This window comes from Aythya marila (genome assembly GCF_965140915.1).
Source record: "Aythya marila genome assembly, chromosome: 3".
Taxonomy (NCBI): domain Eukaryota; kingdom Metazoa; phylum Chordata; class Aves; order Anseriformes; family Anatidae; genus Aythya; species Aythya marila.
Genome location: NC_139044.1, coordinates 52,417,589 through 52,439,025, shown reverse-complemented (window position 1 = coordinate 52,439,025; position 21,437 = coordinate 52,417,589). Strand labels below are relative to the sequence as shown.

At 33.8% G+C, this 21,437-nt stretch overlaps 1 protein-coding gene across 2 annotated transcripts in view; it reads right to left on the bottom strand.

Annotated features, from left to right (window-relative positions):
- ESR1 (estrogen receptor 1) overlaps positions 1 to 21,437 on the bottom strand; it is a 113,359-nt gene that overhangs the window by 64,483 nt on the left and 27,439 nt on the right. For both annotated transcript variants that reach the window (XM_082757221.1, XM_082757220.1), the window contains exons 2-3: positions 20,776 to 20,966; positions 7,850 to 7,966 (exon numbers count right to left, since the gene is read on the bottom strand). In XM_082757221.1, the coding sequence (XP_082613347.1) occupies positions 7,850 to 7,966; positions 20,776 to 20,966 (308 nt within the window). The remainder of the gene's footprint in view (positions 1 to 7,849; positions 7,967 to 20,775; positions 20,967 to 21,437) is intronic.

Below are 21,437 nucleotides of genomic sequence, written 5' to 3'. Positions count from 1 at the left end.
TAACTGATGCAGTAGTTTTCTACTTTTGCAAGGAAAATTTATGTTTCTTCCAATTGTATTTTAGATTATTCTCTATTTTTATCAGTGGCCAGATGCTGATAGGTTTAGAGGAGAAATTCAGGGAAGTAACAAGTCAATGAACTGTTAAATCCCGTGCCTCTTTTTTTCTGAAAGTACAACCAGAGACTCAGCACACTGTTGAACTATCAGTCAAAATGTCAAAAATCAAAGACAAAAAAAATCTCTATCACAATATCTGGCTTTTATCCTCTAACTGCTTAGAAACCACATAAATGATATGGAAAATGTTTCTTTTCAGCTCACTGTCTTTCCGTTACTCACAGTGCTTTGGCATCCTACAGTTCCAAAGCTCAGCTCAATCACATAGTGATAATGGCACCAGTAACTGCCCCAGCCATGGGCAGTAGAATGCAAGTACTGCATAAAACTCATTAGCACATAACTTGGAGCTGTACCACTAATGGTACATGTGCCATTGGGAATCCTTGCAATAGTCAATGCAAATTAACCTCCACTTTTTACTTGACAGACATTCAGATTACTTTTCAAGTATTTAAAGTAGTGGAAACACAGTAGATTTGGAAACTTGACAAGTCAAAACGTAAAGTCAGGGTAAGTGCCAGACGTGGAGAACCAGAGTTCTGTTTCTAGGCAACAAGCTTATAAGCAATAGCTTCTCATTCATATCAGTGCTGTTTCATGTCTTACTGGAGCTAGCTTGCAAAACAAATAACTTTTAACACACAGAAGAAGCTCCTACTTAAAAACTGCCTGCTCAGAAATTAGCTTTTGGCTTTGAAGTTTCTCCTGCTTGTTTATGGATTCCTGGTAAATGCAGACTATTCCTTTTTAGTGCTTTCTTTCCATTGCATGTAAATACCCCAGTGCAGAGGGACTGGAATTAGATGATCTTTAAGGTCCCTTCATACCCAAGCCATTCTATGATTCTATAAATAATTTTGGATATGATATTTATAATTAAGCCATGTATTGTTTATAAAAGTTTTGTTTTCTGTTTGTTTTGTTTTTAATATTTACAGACAGTCTTTGACTGTAATAATTCAAGTCAAATGAAAGAAATAAAAATATTACAACTAGATCATCGCTCTGGTGCTGGGCCTAATCACTGAACATTATATTCTTCTAAAGCAATAACTTTTTGCCAGTCTATATCAGTAGGCAAATATAGTCCTGAGAATTGGCTTAGACAGGCTCTTAAATCTCCATTTTTCCTACAATGGACAGAACAGAATCTGATGTACCTCAATATTTGTTATATTGAGAATATCTGCCACAACAATTTACTGATACTGATTTTCAAAGTCCTCCATCAATTCAAGACAGCCAAGATACATTCAAGAAATTCAAGACACTTCATTGTTTGTATACCTCACCCAGTATTGGACCTGGATGCAGTTCCCCTTTTTTTCCATTAAATTATGTTGGACAATGGTCATATCAGATGGTTGTACACCACCTAATGCATAAAATAAAATAAAATAAAATAAAATAAAATAAAATAAAATAAAATAAAATAAAATAAAATAAAATAAAATAAAATAAAATAAAATAAAATATAAAATAAAATAAATAAAGACTACTGGACTGGAGTAGTGGCTGGTTAGCAGCTTAACAAATCAAGCCTGGGAGTGTAGGTGATGTAATCAAAAATAAAAATCCAGGGAATTTTTCACTTTTTTTTTTTTTTTAATGGCTCTTATCTCTTTCCTAACTAGGACTTCTCACTCTATAATCAGTGCTACCTCTTCTAAAAGAGAGAGAGAAAGAGATGCAGTAAGGGGTGCTGGGCACAGGGCTTACATACAGAAATCACAGTTCTACCCTACATTCTGCTCCGCTAGTTTGCTTATTGATTGTTACATTAAGCATCGCACAGTCCTAGTATTCACATCAACTACAGTTAGCAAACAGACAAATGTAATTTGGGGTCTCTAGTGACCATTCATAACTCATGGTCTGAGAACCAGAAAACTACTAACTACAGATAAAGGTCCAAGACATGCTTATTCCTGATATGTATTTTGACATTCTTTCTTCACAGCACATGTTTTAAAGAGTGCCAGAGGATTTGTACAAGAGAAGCAAAAGAAGTTCAATTAATCCATCATTCAATTAAATCACTTTCAGTGCTGACACTCCTGCACAAATCATACTGAATTTGGGCTGGAGTAATTATGGCATCAGCCCCATTTCTATATAATCCTTACAGTGAAGGTACAAACATTCTTGGGTTCACAATGAAGCCTTTAAAATAACCATATATTAACCGTGATTTGGAAAAGCCAGGTCAGTTTAGGAGTATGAGGCCATTAATACATCTCTCAAAGAGAGAAATTGTAACTGCTACACTTTAGAAATTAGATAAATTCCTTAAAATATTGAAGCTATAAGGCCTAAAAGTACAAGAAATGAACTGTAAATGCCTAACCAAGTGCAGAATCAGAAACTCTGGTACTCTAGGAATTTCTCAAGCTCAGGACGAGGACACTAGCTGTTCTAGGCTTCACACAAAAACAGTGAAGAGTAATGCTAGGAGGTACCTTCAGTAAGGGCAAGTGGGAGCTGGAGGCACAGCGGGAATATTAAACTTCATTTTAAAACTATCAAAAATTTGAACAGAAACAATCTTTCTGTTGTATCTGTCATGAAAAATGTCATAAAAATAAAAGTCTAATTAGGATCTTTAAGAACGTAAGTGACCAAAAAGAGAATGTAAATTAATATGTAGATATAATTGGCTTTACAATCTCAAAGAAATATTGCTGAATAGTAAAATATCAACAATTCTTCAGTAGTAAAATATTATTACATGACTAGCTAGAGCATATAAAGAAGCATAAAACAGGTTGTCAGGTAGGGAAAAATCTCTGTCCATAGAGATTTTCACAACCTGACTGGAAAAGTCTTAAGCATTCTGATCTGAATTCAGTGTTGAACCTGCTTTGACCAGGTGGCCTGACAAGAGGCCTCCTGATGTTCCTTCCACCCTGGACTGTTCTGTCAAGTAGAAAGAGAAAAAATATGTTTGCAAAAGTATTCATAATAATGTCTTCTTTTTCTTATTTTGGAGGCAGAGCAATGCAATATTATATTTCAGTGGCAACAATCCACTTTGCATTTGTACAGTGGGGAAAAGGAAACATTTCACTAAAAAGCCAGGTTTCCACTCCATCTTATTTTCCAAGAGGCTGCTCTAAGCTCACAAAACTTTGCTTCAAATGCTGCTTAAGTATATGCTTTCAGCCCATCAATTACATCTTAAAAACTTACTTTTCCTCGTACATTTATCAGGCCCCACCTACACAGTTATTTGGCTCAGTACAGAACAGTATGTCCAATAAATATCATAAAGGTTCTCCTCAGACAAGCCAAAATAGCTTCCTGCTGTTAATCCATTTGCCTTCATTCACTAATTTCTATTTTTAATATAATATTTCATTAAAAGATAATTATGTGGAAAACGAGAAAGTCTGGAGCCATTCCAGTGGTTGCATCAGACATAGATTTACCTGTGCTTCTGAGAATGATTTTAATAACTCTCAAACCTTTTCTTTTTTTCTTTATTTTTATTTATTTATTTTGTTGTTTTTGTTTGTTTGTTTGTTTGTTTTTTAACATGTAAAAATATAGCACTCGTCAAGGAAGTATACATGTAGCTCTCTCCATTTAAAAATGAAAAATCAGTAATGAAAAAGGGGATGGCAAATTTGCCAAGTGCTTTTTATTTCCCTGTAAAATGTTAATGTTAAAAATAAAATAAAATAAACTTAAGTAACATTGTCACACTGAACTAGACTAAATTCTCCTATGGTTACAGCTGGGTACCTGGTTCAACAGAATATAAGAGAAAACCTGAAAAGAGGAATATTTTTTCCTCCCTGTTTCTAGAAGTTAATGAATGTTTCTATAGGCACCTGACTTGTGGTTATAGCGCACTGCTATATCAAACAGACTTTTATCCCCTGGACTGTACTGCAGTAATCTTTGAAGTCTTCTCAGATAACCTGTTTGGGCAGCACTGGAGGATGTAGGTTTCAAATACACTGTGATTTCATAGTCCAGAGAAATGACATTTCTGAACAGAGAATCTTCTCTAGACAATATGAAATTCAGGCTGTTCCAAAACAATAAATACCTGTAATCGTATTCATGATCACCATTTGGATATAGTAAATGAGCTCTCAATCCTTGATCACCATATGTAATATGTCTTGAGGTTGGGAAGCCATCAGCATATACCAGCTGATAGAACCATGTACTTCTCAGAGTCATTAAAAATACCTTACCAGGTAAATAATTGATTCTTCAAAAAGGATCTAGCATTTAGCATTATAGTGAATATTTTCATAGCCACATCAGCACCCTGTTGTTCTGATCCCATAGGGCACCTGCATCATCACACATGAAAGAAGAGGAAGAATGTAGCATTTTAATAACTAGAAATTCACATCTATTTATCACACTATAACATATTTAATTGATATGCAATAATTAAAGTCAGGTGAATAAGACCCTTTGGAGCCAAGCCATTAAAAAGTCATTAAAACAATAAAGTAGTGGAGAACTAAGTTTATACTGGAGCAGAGATTATCTGAACCATACATACAGTTGGAGTTCCTGCAACTGCTGTGAAAACTGCTGTAGTTGCAGTTGGAGGACTGCAACTGCTAATGTACTGCTACTGTAAATACTCCTTTTGGAGTCTGGGGGTGTGTTGCAGGACCCCACACATTGTGAAATATTAAGTTACCATACAATCACCCAAAGCAGAACAAAATCAATCTTCATAAATGTATCAGAGGATCATATACAAAAGCAAAGCTATTTTTCTCTGTTACCCAACCAAAACAAAAAGGCACATGACAAAAAGCGTATTCCATGTGACTGCTATATCCTCATATACAAACATAAGGCTGCACAGTCTAAATACTAACAAATGATTTTATGGTCTTTTTGGCTTATTCAGAAAAAAAGAGTGAAGTATTTGGACAAAATATAACAGCTATAAACTCTGTCTCACTATAAACTTTGCTTCATATGCTATGTCACCAGAGAATCTATCAGTCTCTCAAAGCAATGCAATAATGGATGCGGAAGGAAATACTTGCAAACATAAGAGGAGAGAAATAAAATAGCTCTTCAGTATTGGAAGAAGTTTTTGAAAGACCAAAGAAAAGCTGGGTGAAAAGAATTATTAAATTTCCACACAACCTCATAAGTAAATGTTCCTACAGTAGAGCTCAAGACCCACTTGAAGCCTGCATTCTTCTAAATGAAGCCCTAAAAACACATTTCAACTGTGTCCACTCTATTAAAAATAATGCTACATGAATTTTTTAATATTGCATTCAGTTAGATGACTTTCCAGGATTTAAACCTGAGAAACCAGAGCTTATAATTTATGTTTCAAATTAACCAGGAACAATTAATCAGGAACTTATCTAGCTTCTCCTGTTGGTACTGTAACTCAACAATATCAGCTATTGTTCAGAAGTTAAATAATGGATGAAGTCACAACCTAGCAACATTGGCAATATATTCAAAAAAAAAAAAAAAGATTAATTCAGTGAAGAAAGAAAACAGACTATATTCAGAATTATTCAACAGGTATACCTTCTAAAAGGTATATCATCCTAAGCATGTAACAATTATGGAGGTAAATATAAAAGTGAAATCTGACACAAAAGAGTTTTTCTTTTCAAATGCATGATAGAACTAGTCCTTTCAACAAGACAAATTCTTCCATATGAACAAAACAAGATTATTTCAATTTAAAAAATATTACAAGACAATTATGAATTATTAAAGGAAAATATGGAACTTGAGTTAACCACAGCACTGTGTGATTCAAAAGTGATGAAGAGAAACATTGTAAGATAACTATTACAACAGAAAAGCTTAAGACATCTCTTCAAGGAAAACAAAACAAAACAAAACAAAACAAAAATGGAAAAAGAAACTCAAAGCTAACTGGATGGAATACCAAGAACATGCACTTAACCTTTATCTACATCTGAGAGACAATATGACAATTATCAAGCAATATCTGGAGAAAAGAATTTCTCTCTCCCATAGCTAGTTGGACAATACAGCGTTGCTGTAATGAATCCTGCAGAACCTTGCTTTGCTTCATCTTGCATAACTTTACCTTACTTGAATATTTCATCTGCAGGCATGCCAGATTTATTACTTGCAACTGATGGAGTTCAAGAAATTTTTCACAGCCTTCATAAAACACATATTCTTAGACTCTCATCTATGAACCAGTAACGAACCTTAATGCAATATTGAAGTCTCCTGTAGGAGCAGGCAATGTATAGATTTGACTTTTAAGAATATCCACCAGTATGAAACAAAAAAACTCTGGATCTGCAAACTCAATTTTATGAAAAATAAATGTCTACAGTCTTAAAAGAGCTTTGATGCCTTCCAGCTGTTTGCATCACTAAACTGAGAGTAACAAAATCAGTCTCAGCTCTTGAATTGAGAAAAAAAAAATGCATATTTAACATCAAAGCACAACGACACCTTTAATCTTTTCCTTCTGCTCTTTCTCCCAGGATTCCCAAACCTGGCTTACTCTGACTGGACAGACTGGACTTAAAAATAACCATTTGTTGTGTGAAGGATAAACATAATGAAGTAGACTTCACTCTTGCCCCCAGCACAGTTGATTTTTCTTGGAATAAGTAAACAGGTGTGCCACAAAAGGGAGAACCAATCTATAATTTAATAAGTATCCCCTTCCTAACATAAGACATGGGTTCTAATCCTTTAGTATTTTGCTAAATTTTCATGTAAAAATAAATTTGGATAAAGCTAATGAATACTCTTCATTAATAAAAACAATCTGGAATTTTTATTACAAGGTTTTCTTCTGCTTTAGAGAAAATATTTCTCTTATGAAACCCTATGACTTCCTATTCTTACATGTATATATTGATGTAAGGGGCTTGACTTTTTCAAAAGCAGTAAGAGTTGGTACCTTCTGTCTGCTTTTGACAAATATGCAGTGCTGTAAAACAGAGGAGAAAGCCAGGTACTATGATCAATCCAAAACTATGTTACAAAAAGAACTCTTCCATCTAAGAACACACTGTGTCAATTATTCAGTATTGTCAAATATTTCTAATTTTAACTCCAAAAGTTTAACACTATGTAACTTTATAAAGTAATTCACCAGTGTGCTACTTCAGCTTGAGCATTCAGTGTCTAATTCTTCTTCTCTGATATCATTAGTACGTAAGTATCTTTCAAGAAAGCAGCACCTATCTCAGTTTGTACAAAATAAATGAACATTTCAGTTTTGTTGAAATTAATTTACATCTACAATATATGTACAGTACTGGAATAAATTAATTTACTTTCCCTTCCAGAACTAACTGAATAAGTATCAAATAATTCACAAGTTTGTTTTAACAAATATGGACTGATCTGAGATTATTAGTGCTCTTCACACTGAACAGCAAAATGCCATAAAATCTTGGGTTAAATTTCATTCATCAGAATCTGGTGTCTAAACACAAGAGAAAAAGTAAAAATAATCATGCATCAAAAATACTAACAGAAGAATCACAGGTCCACCAAAGTCCATGTTCCTATAAGTTTTGATGCAAAATTTTGCTAAGAATAATAGCATAGGATTTGGGATGTTTTTACTTTTATTTAATTGCTCTTTGATTTAATAAGCTTCAGATCAAATAAAATAGTTGCTCCCTGCTTTAGGAACCATATCATCTGTTCAATGAATTAAAAAACAGGAAGGCAGACACCAATGCTGAGGATTTGTTGGTTGCTGTGTACATACCACCTTTCATCATTCCCACTTCATAGCATTTTCTTAGTCGGCAGGCTTGGCAGCTCTTTCTTCTGTTCTTGTCAATGGTGCACTGGTTAGTAGCAGGACACATGTAGTCATTGTGCCCTGGAAAAACAGAGGGAAAGTAAGGACACAGTTATACACAGTCTCAAATCACAGACATTACAAAACTGCCTATAATACTTTATCTTATTTTTCATTGAGTATTTGGTACAGCATCTAACATCTCAGTTATCATAATCTATTACAAAAGATCTTAGTGAAGCTAACATATTCACAATATATTTATTCACAAGTTCTTTACAAGTACTATTAGAAACACAAATGAAAATATCTATGGAATAATTTTTAAAAATGAACGATCACAAAAGGTGATAGATAATTATAAACAAGTCACTTCCTTCTTTGTAGCCTCAGAAACACAATGCTGTCTGGTCCATCTGCCTGCTTTCATGCTTAAGCAATATACTGCACAAAATGATCATAGGTTTATAGAATAAAAAAGGCTTATCCACAGAACTTTTTTTAGATAACTACCAAAATTCAGGACAATTTAGAAATTAATTAAATAAATAAATAAATAAATAAATAAAATTAAAAGCAACACCTTTTAATTTACTTGCATATCAGGGATAAATCAGTCTCTAATTCACTTCTTATTCACTTCTGTCATTACAAAATTCTTAAATTACCATGTGGTGCAACTAAGTTTGGTACCAGTACCTTTTCCTTCAGAGATCCACTTCCTCATTTATTAGGCTCTGCACCTCAGTTCTTGCTACAAACATTTTCAGCATACCATAATTTGTTACTGCCAACAAACCTCTATCCTAATTTTCCCTTAAAAAGAAGTATCAAATATTTTCTCAAGCCTTCTATTAAATTCCATCTAGAGATGAAGTTTAGCAAGAATAAGACTATCCAAAATGATCTTATTGGTGCTTGGTATTCATCTAAACACAACTAAGGTACAGTACACAATGAAACAATTTTACTGCAGAACTGTTTGTTCTTTCTTTCAGGTCAAGGGATCAGCTTGAGGTAGAGTAGGGTGGAGGCTTGACAGAGGCCTTGGTCTCATCAAATCATCTATCCTTGACTACAAATTAGAAAATGGAGTAAAAATTAGTATCAGATTACTCCAGGAACATCTGCTCTCTAATGCTACAAAACTGGGATCCAATCAAAATAAGCAGCCAAACTGTAAACTTGTTAATATGGTGACAGCTGACTACATACTCCCTCAAGCAGACAGAATTATTATTTGTTAACTCTACTTTACAGAATGGTATATGACTGGAAAAAGCTGAGTTCTCGAGGACTGAGATAAAGAGAGAGAACAGAAATTCAGCTCAACCTCAGCATGAAAGAGCATTTTAATTTTCAGTTCCTCTGGTATGATACAGACTGTTCTATATCTAATTCAAAACATTTCACATATAAGAAAAAAAAAATCAAGACAGAAAGAAAACAGCCACAACAGTATAAAAATGCAGTATCTACAGGGAAAGGGAACAAAAAGGTAAAGCTCTATTTTCAGGGAAATGTATTTTTATTAGATCACACTAAACAGCAGCAAAAAAAAAAAAAATTATAGCACCTGTCCTCAACCGCCAGCCTTGTCTTATACGCTGAGTTCTGAAATAAGGGAAAGAAAGACTGAAAACATTAATTAATCTTTTTTAAAATGAAGGATAGCTTTGACAGACTATCTGATCTTCATCCTAGTGAAGTTAAAAGGTAATTTCACAAATGGAATTACTGCAGGCTCTGAATTCAGCAAGTCATTCAGAATATCATTTAACTCTGTATAAGAAAAGCAGATAAATGGCCCACTTAGGTCAAAGCTGAAGATGTGCTGTACCATGTTCACTGTAGCAGCTGATGCTCATAAGGTTCAACAATTTATTTATTTATTTATTTATTTTTAAAAAGGTGACTATGCAAAAATCTAGTGGAACCACTATGAACAGGACAGTCATTCTTTTCACAGTGTTTATGTGGGTGATAACCTATCAATTTTCTCTGGACCCAGATCTCCTTATTTAAACTATTATGTTTTGGGAATGGATTTATAGTTTGTAGAATAATATATAAAATAATCCTGACTGTGATCAAGCTATAGTCCCTATTGGAATCAATGGGATTCATGATACCTTGTTTCCATAGTTTATATTTTAAATATATGTTTTAGAGTTTAGCTTAATTAGTCTGTTTTCATGCACACAGCCTGCACCTTAGACATTCTTCTTCCATAGTGCTTGATCAACTTCACAGGATAAAACCTGTAAAATTTTGAATGCCAACAAAAAGAAAGATGTGTGTGAATAACATAATTCTTCTGATTATGACTGCCGTAGGTAATGTAAATGTTTAGACTTTATATTAGCTGTAAGCCTGGTAGGAAGATGGTGCATTTAATATTTCTCACAATTTTTGTTTTAGTTGAATGAATGTGTCTTCAGAAGACTAGAAAAAACATAAGCAACTTGGAGAAAATGTTAGATAGTTAGAGTATACAGTTGAAATTATTATGAAATGAATAAGGGCAGAACAGGACAGAAACAAAGGAAGGAAGGCAGGACCATTTACAGCTTCCTGACAACACCATCAGACTCGGTCACAGGAAATGAGGAAGGAAGTTTCTTTTGCAAGGAACAGACAAGAGTGGTACAGTCTAGCTTGGGGTGGGATGGAGTGGGAAAAGGTAGAACACAACTAAGGAATAGCTAAAACTCAAAGATTACTCATAGTTTTAAGTAATATAACTTAATTACTCTGCTGCAAGGTGTATTGTCTTTTAATTATTCTAATTTTCATTTTATCCTTAAAGCTCATCTCTTGGCAAAGCCGATTCTGAACAATCTGACATATACGAAGGGATTTCTCACTGGCAGTAATCATTAACCCAACAGTGGGTCACATTAACAGGTGCTCAACTGCCCTACACCACATTTTTGTGGTATCCAAACAACAATACAGGCTACAGGAGAGACTAATTAGATCATTTGGATAATTGGTATCACAGAAATACTGAGAGGAAGAAATGTCCTTGGTGATCACTGATACTTATAAATGGAAGCACTTGGCTTTACTGTTTTGCTGTGTTTTTTTGTTTGGTTGTTTGTTTTTGTTTTTTGAAAATAAATTACTAGATAGTCTACACAAAAATAAAGGCACTGAGTTTTCTAGAGTAGAGCTCCTCTATTATATATATGACCTTGGTTTAATCTCCACGTAGCTCACATAGCTTTTAGTATAAGGGCTCTCACAGTACCTGTGGTGTATGCAACAGCAGAGCATGCTTGAATCAGAGTGGGAGGATGATTTATCTGTGAGGGTTTCAGTCAGCAAAACACTTCATATTTCTTTAAAGTTAAGTGTTACTACATTCAGTAGAACATTTAAGCATCTGTGTACTTCTAGCTAGCATTCCCAGCAATATGGCTAAGACTAAGTTTAAGCATTTCACTGAATTGCATCTTTCAAGACCTGACACCATGTTGTCCTGGACCAGGAAAGATGGAAATTAGGGTCCTATTAATATATTCACATTAATTGGCATTACACAGAAACAGGCAGTTCAATATTATATTTCAATAACCATCAAGACTAGCCTAAGGGCATGATTAGTTTAAGCAGTACAGAAGTATAAACAAAATGCATCAAAGCAACCAACATGTTAACATGTCAGCTTAAGAATGCTTAAACGACACTTAATTGTACAAAGCCAATAAAGTAACACTTTTAGTTAGGTAAATTTTGTATGAAACCTAAACTGATGTAGTTGAATTGACACACTGTACATTTCAAACAAAGCTAGTGAGTATTATTATCATTTTACTGACACGTGCTCTTCATTTTATTTATTTATTTATAATTTCAATCCTCACATCACACAAATCTCTTCAACTTTATTTACCTATCTACTTAAGGCTTCTAACAGCTTAGCCGTTACCTGGAAGCACCAAGTTTTTCTATGATCCTCTTCTGATAGTAAAATTAGCAGAATTTCATAAATGCAGGTGAAATGAAGGCTATGGTGTGTTTATCCACACATTAAAGTACAAATCAAAGAACAGAGTGATGAGTTGGTGGACTGGGTTTCAGGAAAATAAAACCTTAGAAAGAATAGCCTCAAAAACAAGAAGAAAATTTTCATAAACTGTAAGAAAAATGCACATGGACAATAGTATAATTTTATATGCTAACCCCATGTGAACAAATGTTGAATGTAAAATAAAAAGTTACACCAATTTTAAGTTAAAGTGCCTCAATAAAACACCATATTGATTTTTAAATCCTGATCTGTCCTAACAGGAATCGCAAAAGAATTAGGTTATGCCTAATTCCTATATAAGCACAGACACTCACATTCACAGCTTGATTACCCTCAGCAAGGTCTTTGGATTTGGAACTCAGGTTCTCTTAGCAACTACCCAGCCCTGCTGAGAAGATGAATTATTTTCTGTTTTTAAATACACAAGGCATTTCTATACAATACAGTAAGGAAAAGGGCCTAGATTGTAAAATATACTTTCTATGCATCCTGTAAGGAAGTCTTCCTTCTACACACATCTCTGACGGAAGGATCACAGAGCCACTAAAGAATGAGAAAGGAGTAGAGGTCAAAATCTATATATTCTGTATTATGCCATGAACTGAATGTTCAGTTTCAAGTGGAATCTTCTGGTCTTCACATATGTATAGCACTGTTAACATGAGCAGTTAAATCAAGTGAAATGATTATGATACTGATCTTTCCTTTACCCTTTCCATATACTATTCAGCTAGCAGGATAAATGAAAAAAAGAAGAATGAGAAGAGACACTGTTTGAACATACTATACCTGTTGTCATCTCACCAATTCAGTAACTTGTGAACATATACATTGAGAAAGAGTAACATATAAAAAGTAAAATACTATTTTAGCTGTATAACTATATAAATGTAAAATTGTATTTTCTACCCCAGTAGATGATTTTGAAGGTTTTCTTATTGGTCTTAGCTCTAAAAATTGAATTGATGTTTCATCTACTATTTCAGGCTTTTGACTGCATGCGAAGTCTAATTCTACCCCAACTCCATTCCTGTCTTTTTTAATTTTAGAAAAGATAATAAAATAGGAAGCATGTTTTTTCTTCAAGACATATAAAAAATACACTAATCTAGATCCAAATCTCTACAAAATCTGACAAGGAGTGTGACATATAGTTTCTGTTTCTTTATCTGATAAATCACAATTGTTTTTAATCCTTGGAACATGATTAAAACAACAGCTGTTAAAAGAAAAATTCCCACACTGTATTACTTACAACCATCTCAATATGGTCTCTGCAGAGACAAAAACGATTTTCAGAGAGAGTCACAGGCATGCCATGAACATCTTATTCCTGTAGATTTGGAATGATATCTCAGGCATTTTTTAGCTTCAGTTTATTTGATCTAAACTGGGAAGAGGAGGAATTCTACTACAGAAAACTCCCACAACTAATGAGGCCAAAAAGTAAAAACAATTGAAAATTATTCTTGTGCATTTAAAATCCAATAGGTTGTTGGTAACAGGAAAACTAGCATATCTCTATTTTTATTCCAGGTATGTTTTGGATTCTCATGAGACCTATTGAATAAGTTTAGCTGGTCTTATTTAATATTTGGATCCTTGGTAACTGAATGTAACATTTGCAAAGAGCTGTAGTGTATTTATCCACAGAGTTAACCCCCTGTAAAAGAAAGTGTCATTTACTTTGTTAAAATATCATATAAATCTTTAACAAGAGCACTCCAACAAAATCCCTTTGCTGCATGTGAACCACATTCTCATGCAAAATAAAACCTAGCTATATTACTCTTTCATTTATTGATATGGAACACTGATATGTGCTCATTGGGTTGCTTACATTCTAATATCATCCATACTCTATACTATATTCATCCATTTGATATTCAGATGGGTCAACAAAGATAACTTAGTCTGTTGCCCTACATATCTCCAGCCACATTTTAGAGTGGGGAGTACCTGTGTTATTTATAACAAAGGAAGTCCAACTATTTCAATAATTTGTAACTAAACTAAAATCAAGTCTTTGAGAGATATATAATCTTACACAAAGAATGCAGACAATTAGAGATCTTCTAGAACTGTTACTAAATTATTCCAGCAGATAATTGCCATTCTAACTCAGTGACCTTTTTTCTTTTTTCTTTTTTCTTTTTTTTTCTTATTTTTCTTTTTCTTTTTTACAGTAACCCTGAACTACTGCTAATACTTCCACAAAGTTTTTTGTCTCATTTTGGAAATAAATTATATTACTTCATGCACTTCTAATAGAGTTATTATTTAAGATAGATTAATTATATAATATATAATAAAAATATATAAAATAAAAAATAATAAAAATTAAAATAAAAAAATAAAAATATAAAATATAAAATAAAATATAATAAAACTCTAATTATGTAGAGTTATTATATACTCCAAGAAGAATGCAAAGGATAGACTTAACCTGCAGAAAGTCTGAAAGTTCAAGTGAGAGAGATTTATGGAATAAGTTTAAATCAGTAGACCCATACAAGCTAAATGAGGTTACAAAAACATATTTTCTTTCACACCCTCCGAAACCAAATGAAACAGTTAAGTACTTTCCTGATGGACACAAAAGCATGTCCTCTTGTAATCTGTAAATGTCAAACTCTTTTATTTTTCTTCCTGTTTTTTGTTTGTTTGTTTTTCCTTAGTGAATATGGTGAATATTTTGAACTGCTGACAGGCCGAGCACTGAGCTAGGAATAATATTTGCAAATTAAATATTCCTGAAATACTTGCAACATGAAATACTCTTTAACTTTACTTTGTTGCTTGATGAGACACAACAATCAAACATGATATTCCAGAGGAAGTAAAACACCATTAAAGCTAATAATACAGGTTATATTAAGTACAGTCTCCAAGTGCTAGGAATTTGGTCTAGGATGGAGAAAGTTTTGGTCTTGGTGGAGGAAGAACCCATAACCGTTTATAAACGATTAAAAGATGAGCTTAACCTGCAGGAAGGAAGATTCAAATTTCATAGTAGCCTTTGGAGATGAGAAGAGTTAAACAATGGATCAGGGTACAGGTTTTAAGGAAGCAACTAAACAAACATATGTAAGGAATCAGCAACAGTTGATCCTATCACAGGACAGAAAGATGGACTAGGGCTCAAGGTTCACTGAAGCCCAATGATTTGCTTAGACCATGAAAAATAAGGAAACATCTTGGATGCAATCATCCTAAATCACTGCCATATCTATGCTGAATGTAGGATTTAAAACTCACTGGAATACTACCACTTTCAAATGTCATTGACTAGGAAAAAAGTATTGACACTTACTTTTTAACACCCAAGTTTCTGTAACAAGATCACCATTAATTAGGATTCTGATATTCAAAATACGCATTAGGGAGCGATAGCCAGAGCATGTACTTAACTCAAGAACCTCTAGAAAATATATACTAAAAACACAAAAAATAAAAAAAGTTCCAGATGAAGCTAAGCTGGCTGATCACAGGTGTTTAGAACTGTCACAATGATGCCTAAACCCTTCTGGTCTTTCCAAATACACATTTTCTGGACTTTGAACTTCTAGCATTCACCTACCTCTGAAACTGGAACTGTGTATTTTCCACCCTGACATTAGATACTGGTCTGCAGTCCCTGTTTATAGGCTGTGTTTGCTTCTGCAAGTCTCATTTAGGCTTATGTCCTATAGCTTTGCTCTTTCTACTGACAACTCATAGAATCAGCATACAAGCAGTCTTATTAGGGAGTTTCTGTCTTCTTGGCTGCAGAATCAGTACAGAATTTGCAACTGTTATCAAGCAGATTACAAAAATACCATGAAAACAGAACATAATAATGGAAAGTTATAGGGAAGATTTCAGAACACCCTCCTCAAACTGGCAATATTTCAGTTGCTGCACTGCAGCATTACTTAACCATACACTTATTAGGCATGCTTTACCAGAGAAAGTCTTCTCCCCAACTCAGATGAAAATATGTGTGTCTTACTACCACTCCTAGCACTAAAATTTGAACTACATACTTTGAACAGAGCACAGCTCTATCACTGTGAAGTTAAAACAATTGATAACACTCCTAGATTACTGCCAAAACTCTCCTACTTGATGTTCACAAGGCATAACAGTTAACTACAATTGATGTTCAAGACACACAACTAAAATACTTCCCAGCTTCAAGAATTCCTGCACTTCAAAGACCACTATATCTCTGTGATTCAAGACACTAATGGCAATCCTCTGCAATTCCTCAGCATGGCAATTCATACATTCTCATTTGCCAGCCTATTCTTGCTTGATGCTTTGCATCAAGCAGTAATTCTTAACTGAATATTTGTGAAACTTTCCAGATTTTTGTCTGAATATACATCTGTGAGGAAAAGGCAGAGAAGGCACACCTGAAAAAAAAAAAGAAAAAGAAAAAAAAAAGAAGAAAAATACAAATGGGGATTTCTAGAATACTTTGAGAGTTTTCAAATCAATATATCCTTCAATGTAGAGTTACCTCTCAGTTTTCCAAATTCCTTTTCCCCCGTGGCAGGTTCTTAGCCCCTTAAATACAGCCATTTGTTGGATACTAGTCAGAGATGCTAAGATTAATTTTTTCCTGTCCCTTTGGTGGCTATCTAAATAACAATAGAATTAGAAGGAGGGGAAAAGAATATGTGAGTCACAAGGGGATTTTTAATTTGTAAATGGCATTTGTAAGGCTGATCTTGAAACAATTCATCCAATTCCGATATCTAGATTTTAAAGAGGCTATTATGGGGGAATTAGAAAAGGTCTAAAGACAAAGGAAGTGATTCAGAAAATAGAAAGATATTCAGTGAGTGACTCAAGCACTTTTGTTTACTTAAGGTATCAAGGTGATTTGACTGTAACAACTTAAGTTGTAAGAACCTCCCACAGGGATGAGATACTAGGTACTAAGACTAGTTTGTGGATGTGATATAAAAGCCAAAGTAATTTAAGTTAAATAGTTTTTTTTTTTAGCAGGTGTTTATTAGAATAAACAATCATCATACAAAAGCTCCTGAGCCGACAGATCAAGGCTGGGATCTTCTAAAAGATTTACTTCCATCAAGCTACTGGGCTCTGCATATAGATATATATATATATCTATATGATATATAGATATATATATCGTATATATATATAGATATATAGATAGCATATAAAGTTTATATTGAGAAGAGACCAGACTTAATGATCTAATGGCCCCTTTTGATCTTAAAATCCATAAATATTTTAATAGAGAAGTACAGCGTGCTGTGATGTGACTGCTTGTTATGCCTCTGGATTCAAGTCAGTTGACCAAGTACATTTCAGAAGGCTACATATGCTGGGCAAAGAATAAAGCACTCTTCTATCACCAAGCAACACAGTGTTCTTGGTGTCATATGATTTTTTCCTCACATAAAACTTTATACATTAATATCAGTCTGCACTGTGTTTTCTCAAAACAAAGTCACAAATCACTTTTGTGACATAAACTAACAAAATGGACTGACACTGGAAATTTCAGGAGGCAGTTGAGATTTTCACCAACCATCTGCTATTTAAAGAAAATTGAACAGTTGCAAATATTGAGAGACAGTTGAGAGACAAGTACTAATTCAGGTTGCCTTCTAAGCATTAACTGTTGGGGAAAAAAAAAAAAAAAAAGTATTTAAAATTCACAAAATATCTCCAGAACCATTCCAAACCCTCTGGATACAAATAAAAATGAAGCTATCCATCTCCATTTCTGGCAAGGTCCAATGTAGATATGAGTTTTCACAAAATTTTAGTAGTTATTTATGCAAATAGGTAAACCAAACATACCACTGAAGATAACATTATACAGTGAGGAAAACAGATTACCCCATACAGCTCATTCATGTCTGTACTCACTTTTTCCTGTGGTTCTATTAAGAACCATATAGTAGTTTTGACTACAATGTATTAAGAACATCCATCTTCATTATGGCAATTCTCCTATGAAATCTCTAATGTGAAACATAAAAATAGCCAGTCTACTCTGTATCTATACATATATTGAAAAATACAGGACAGTAAAGAACAAAAGTAACATGGTTCTTTGGCATTTAAAGACATTCTACACATTCTGTATACTACTACTACTACTACTAATAATAATAATAATAATTGCCCCAAAAGTACTGTATTGCTTTTGTTTATTAACAACAACAACAAAAAAAAAGTCCTATTTGCCTCAATACAGTTAAATCATATGATTCCCAGAAAATTCTTTACCCTTTTTTAGGAATATATGTCATATATACAACAGAGATAAAATATTTACTCCACATATTCTTCTACAAATTAGTAATATTTGTTCCTAGATATCCAATCACAATCTCTTTAAAATTATTACCATCTCAAAGGTAAATGGCATGTTTTCGCATGTATGCGCAGTCTAAAGATTACTGACATTCCTGTAAATTGGATACATGTCCAATGAGAATATGTAATTGCCAAAGTAGACATCTTTTCCAAATAATGTAGGAAATGCCTAAACTCCCTTAGTTCATCAGGACTGGGAACCTATGACTTTAAAATCACTTTAGAGGGTTTTTTATACCATCTGTGATCAAAAGATCACAATTCTCTCACAAGTATTCAAATCCTTGGATTATTGTCTTGATATCAGTGGATGACATTTCTTATGATAGCTGTTGTCAAAAAAAAGATGTGGGTCGACTAGAGAAAGTTCAGAGGAGCATAACAAATGGGAGAAGTCTAGAAAACGTGTTCTGCAAAAAGAATTGTGTTTGTTTAGTCTAAAAAAAAAAAAAAAAGACGAAGACTTAGAAGACTGAGAAAAGATATGATAACACTCTTCAACTATGTAAAAGGTTGTAACAGTAAACTTTCTTCATGGTCATGAGGAATAGGGCAAGAAGGAATGGGCTTAAATTAGAGCAAGCATGAGTTAATAATTAAGAAAAGCATTTTATGGGACACTGAAAATTTAAGCTTTACATTTTTAAAGCCTGCCTACTTAAAAATTATAAAAACATGTAAATGAAGCAAGAACTAAATTTACAAATTAGCATGTACTGTAGCACAAACAGATAACAGATCTGTTGTTGAGGACTGTAAGATTTATTCACATAGAGACATAGACACTAGGAAAGAATCACCCAAAGTTTTTAAGTAGAGCCATGGAACTCAGTGAAGCAGTCTCATTTCTTCATCTGTAAAGGCCAAAAGCTGAAGATCTGTTCCATACAGTTATTTGATAACTAACTCTTACTTTTACATAAGAATACTCAATTTTGTTTCATTGATGGGTCACCCACAAGCAAGTTACACTGGTACAAAATTAAGCAATTTATTCTGCCTACTTGGTATTGATCTAAATGACAAATAGAAGCTAGGAAAGAAGACAGAACTGTTTAAAAAGAAGGTGTTTTGGGTAAGATGACTAAGTTCAATTCGAGTTCAAGTACAGAATTCCAAAATTCTAGAAATAATTCTGATTCAGTCAGAGGACTTAAAATGAAAAAGCACTCAACTAAAGGAACCGTTGTCCCTACCTCACAAGTTTAAATATGTCGTTCTGATGTTAAGTGAAAAGCATTTCATCATTTCTCCCTCTGGTCTGGCTTATTATTGACCTCTGGCTGTAACCACTCTTTCCTACAAACCACTTAGATGAATTTGGAAAAGCAGAAATACAAGTAACCATTAACTGATCACTGACATTCAAATCATTTCATCAGTGTCTACCCTGCAGCCAATCTTTCACTTTTTTCTATAAGCTTGGAAAAGTTCTTGAGCTGAATGCTGGAAGTCTTATTTAACCCAGCTCGGCGGTAGTCTTTGTACAAAACAGGCAATAATCCCACCTAGTGATATATGGTAAAAACTGGTTTTTGCTATGTTTACTTCAAAAAAAGAGCTACAGGAATTTCTCTATGTGTATATCGTCTGGGAATGGAAAAAAACTATAGAAACCTAACAAAAGCACAGCACTTTGCTAGTTTTCTATTTATTTGGAAAGGAAAAAAATTGTTTTATATTTATCATCACAGTAACACTTAGATACTGCATAGGATATTCAGTAGAATCACACTTTGTTCTTACTCAGTTGTGTTGAACAAAGCAAAAAAAAATAGCCATTCCATAGATGCCAGGGATTTTAATCAAGAATTATCTTAGTCACAGTAATTAACGATGTTTCTGTTCAATGCCCTTTAATCCAGTGGACATTTTACACAGAACTCTTTTAGCCATGGCAAGGCTGCGAACTATATCATTCTGTGTATAGTTCAAAGCCCTGCTTTACTGGGAGATGCAAATATTATTTCTTCAAGGATACATTCCTTTTCAACATTGGGTCTCAAAAGACATCTCAGATCTGCAAGTGGCTGAGGTTTGGATTGAAGCATTTTGCTAATGGAACATCGAATTAAGATTAAGAAATCAACCAACACAAATTAATCTTCATCTGACAAGGAATTCCAAAAAAAAAAAAAAAAAAAAAAAAGTTTGGTTAGGAACTTAATCACAGAAAACAGATATACATAGACTGAAAGAGTGATCTTCTTGATCCAATATGGATTTTTAAATTAGATTTCTCACTAGTCAGACCTCCATAGTCAGACATACAGAAACCAAGACAAATGCACAGAAGCTTTAATCTTCCCTCATTAATCTTGGGCTACATAACAACATAATATATAACTGTTAGAAACGTTCACCAAATACAGAGCAAAACACATATGGGAGAACACAGTAGCTCCTAATGAAAATCCAATAAATGTCATTGTCCTGGGCTCAGGCTGCAATCTCGCCTAACTTCCTCAGGAGTAAACAGTTAAGGTGACTCACTTGAACAGCTTATTACCTTGAATACTCCTTTTGAAAAAAGCTTTGCAGCCCTCACAAGACCAGACCCCATAATGGTAGCCTGAAGCATAGTCGTTGCACACAGCACAGTACCGGGTCTCCTTGGTGGACTCCATGGATAGGCTCCCTTTCTCATTTGTACTGGACATCCTCTCTCGGATGCTGTGACGCCTGCTATCAGAGCTTGGCCTGTTAAAAGCAAAACAAAACAAAACAAAACAAAAAAAAAAACAAAAAAAAAAAAAAACAACTTTTTCAGCATTGTTAGGTCTCATCCACTCCTAAAGACCGAGGAAGAAAGAAGAGCGCATCTAATTTTGAAACACGAGATCATCCCACCCCACTCCCCCCCAAAAAGAAAAAAAAGAAAAAAAAAAAAAAAAAAAGACCTTGTATCTCTTTCTTTTCTATTCTAATTGGAAAGGTGAAGAACTAATATGATACAGAGAAATTTCTCACAAATCAAACTGATACTAGGCACTGTACCTTAAAAAAAAAAAATAAAAGCTATTTGATAAAGTAATCAGTTATTCTCAGAATATTACAAAAGCACCACCACCCCACCAAAAAATGAAAACAAACAAAAAATAATAATAATAATAAAATGTGTACCTAGTCCTGTCCCAAGGGTTCAGCATGTCTGCAGTATCAGTAACGAGT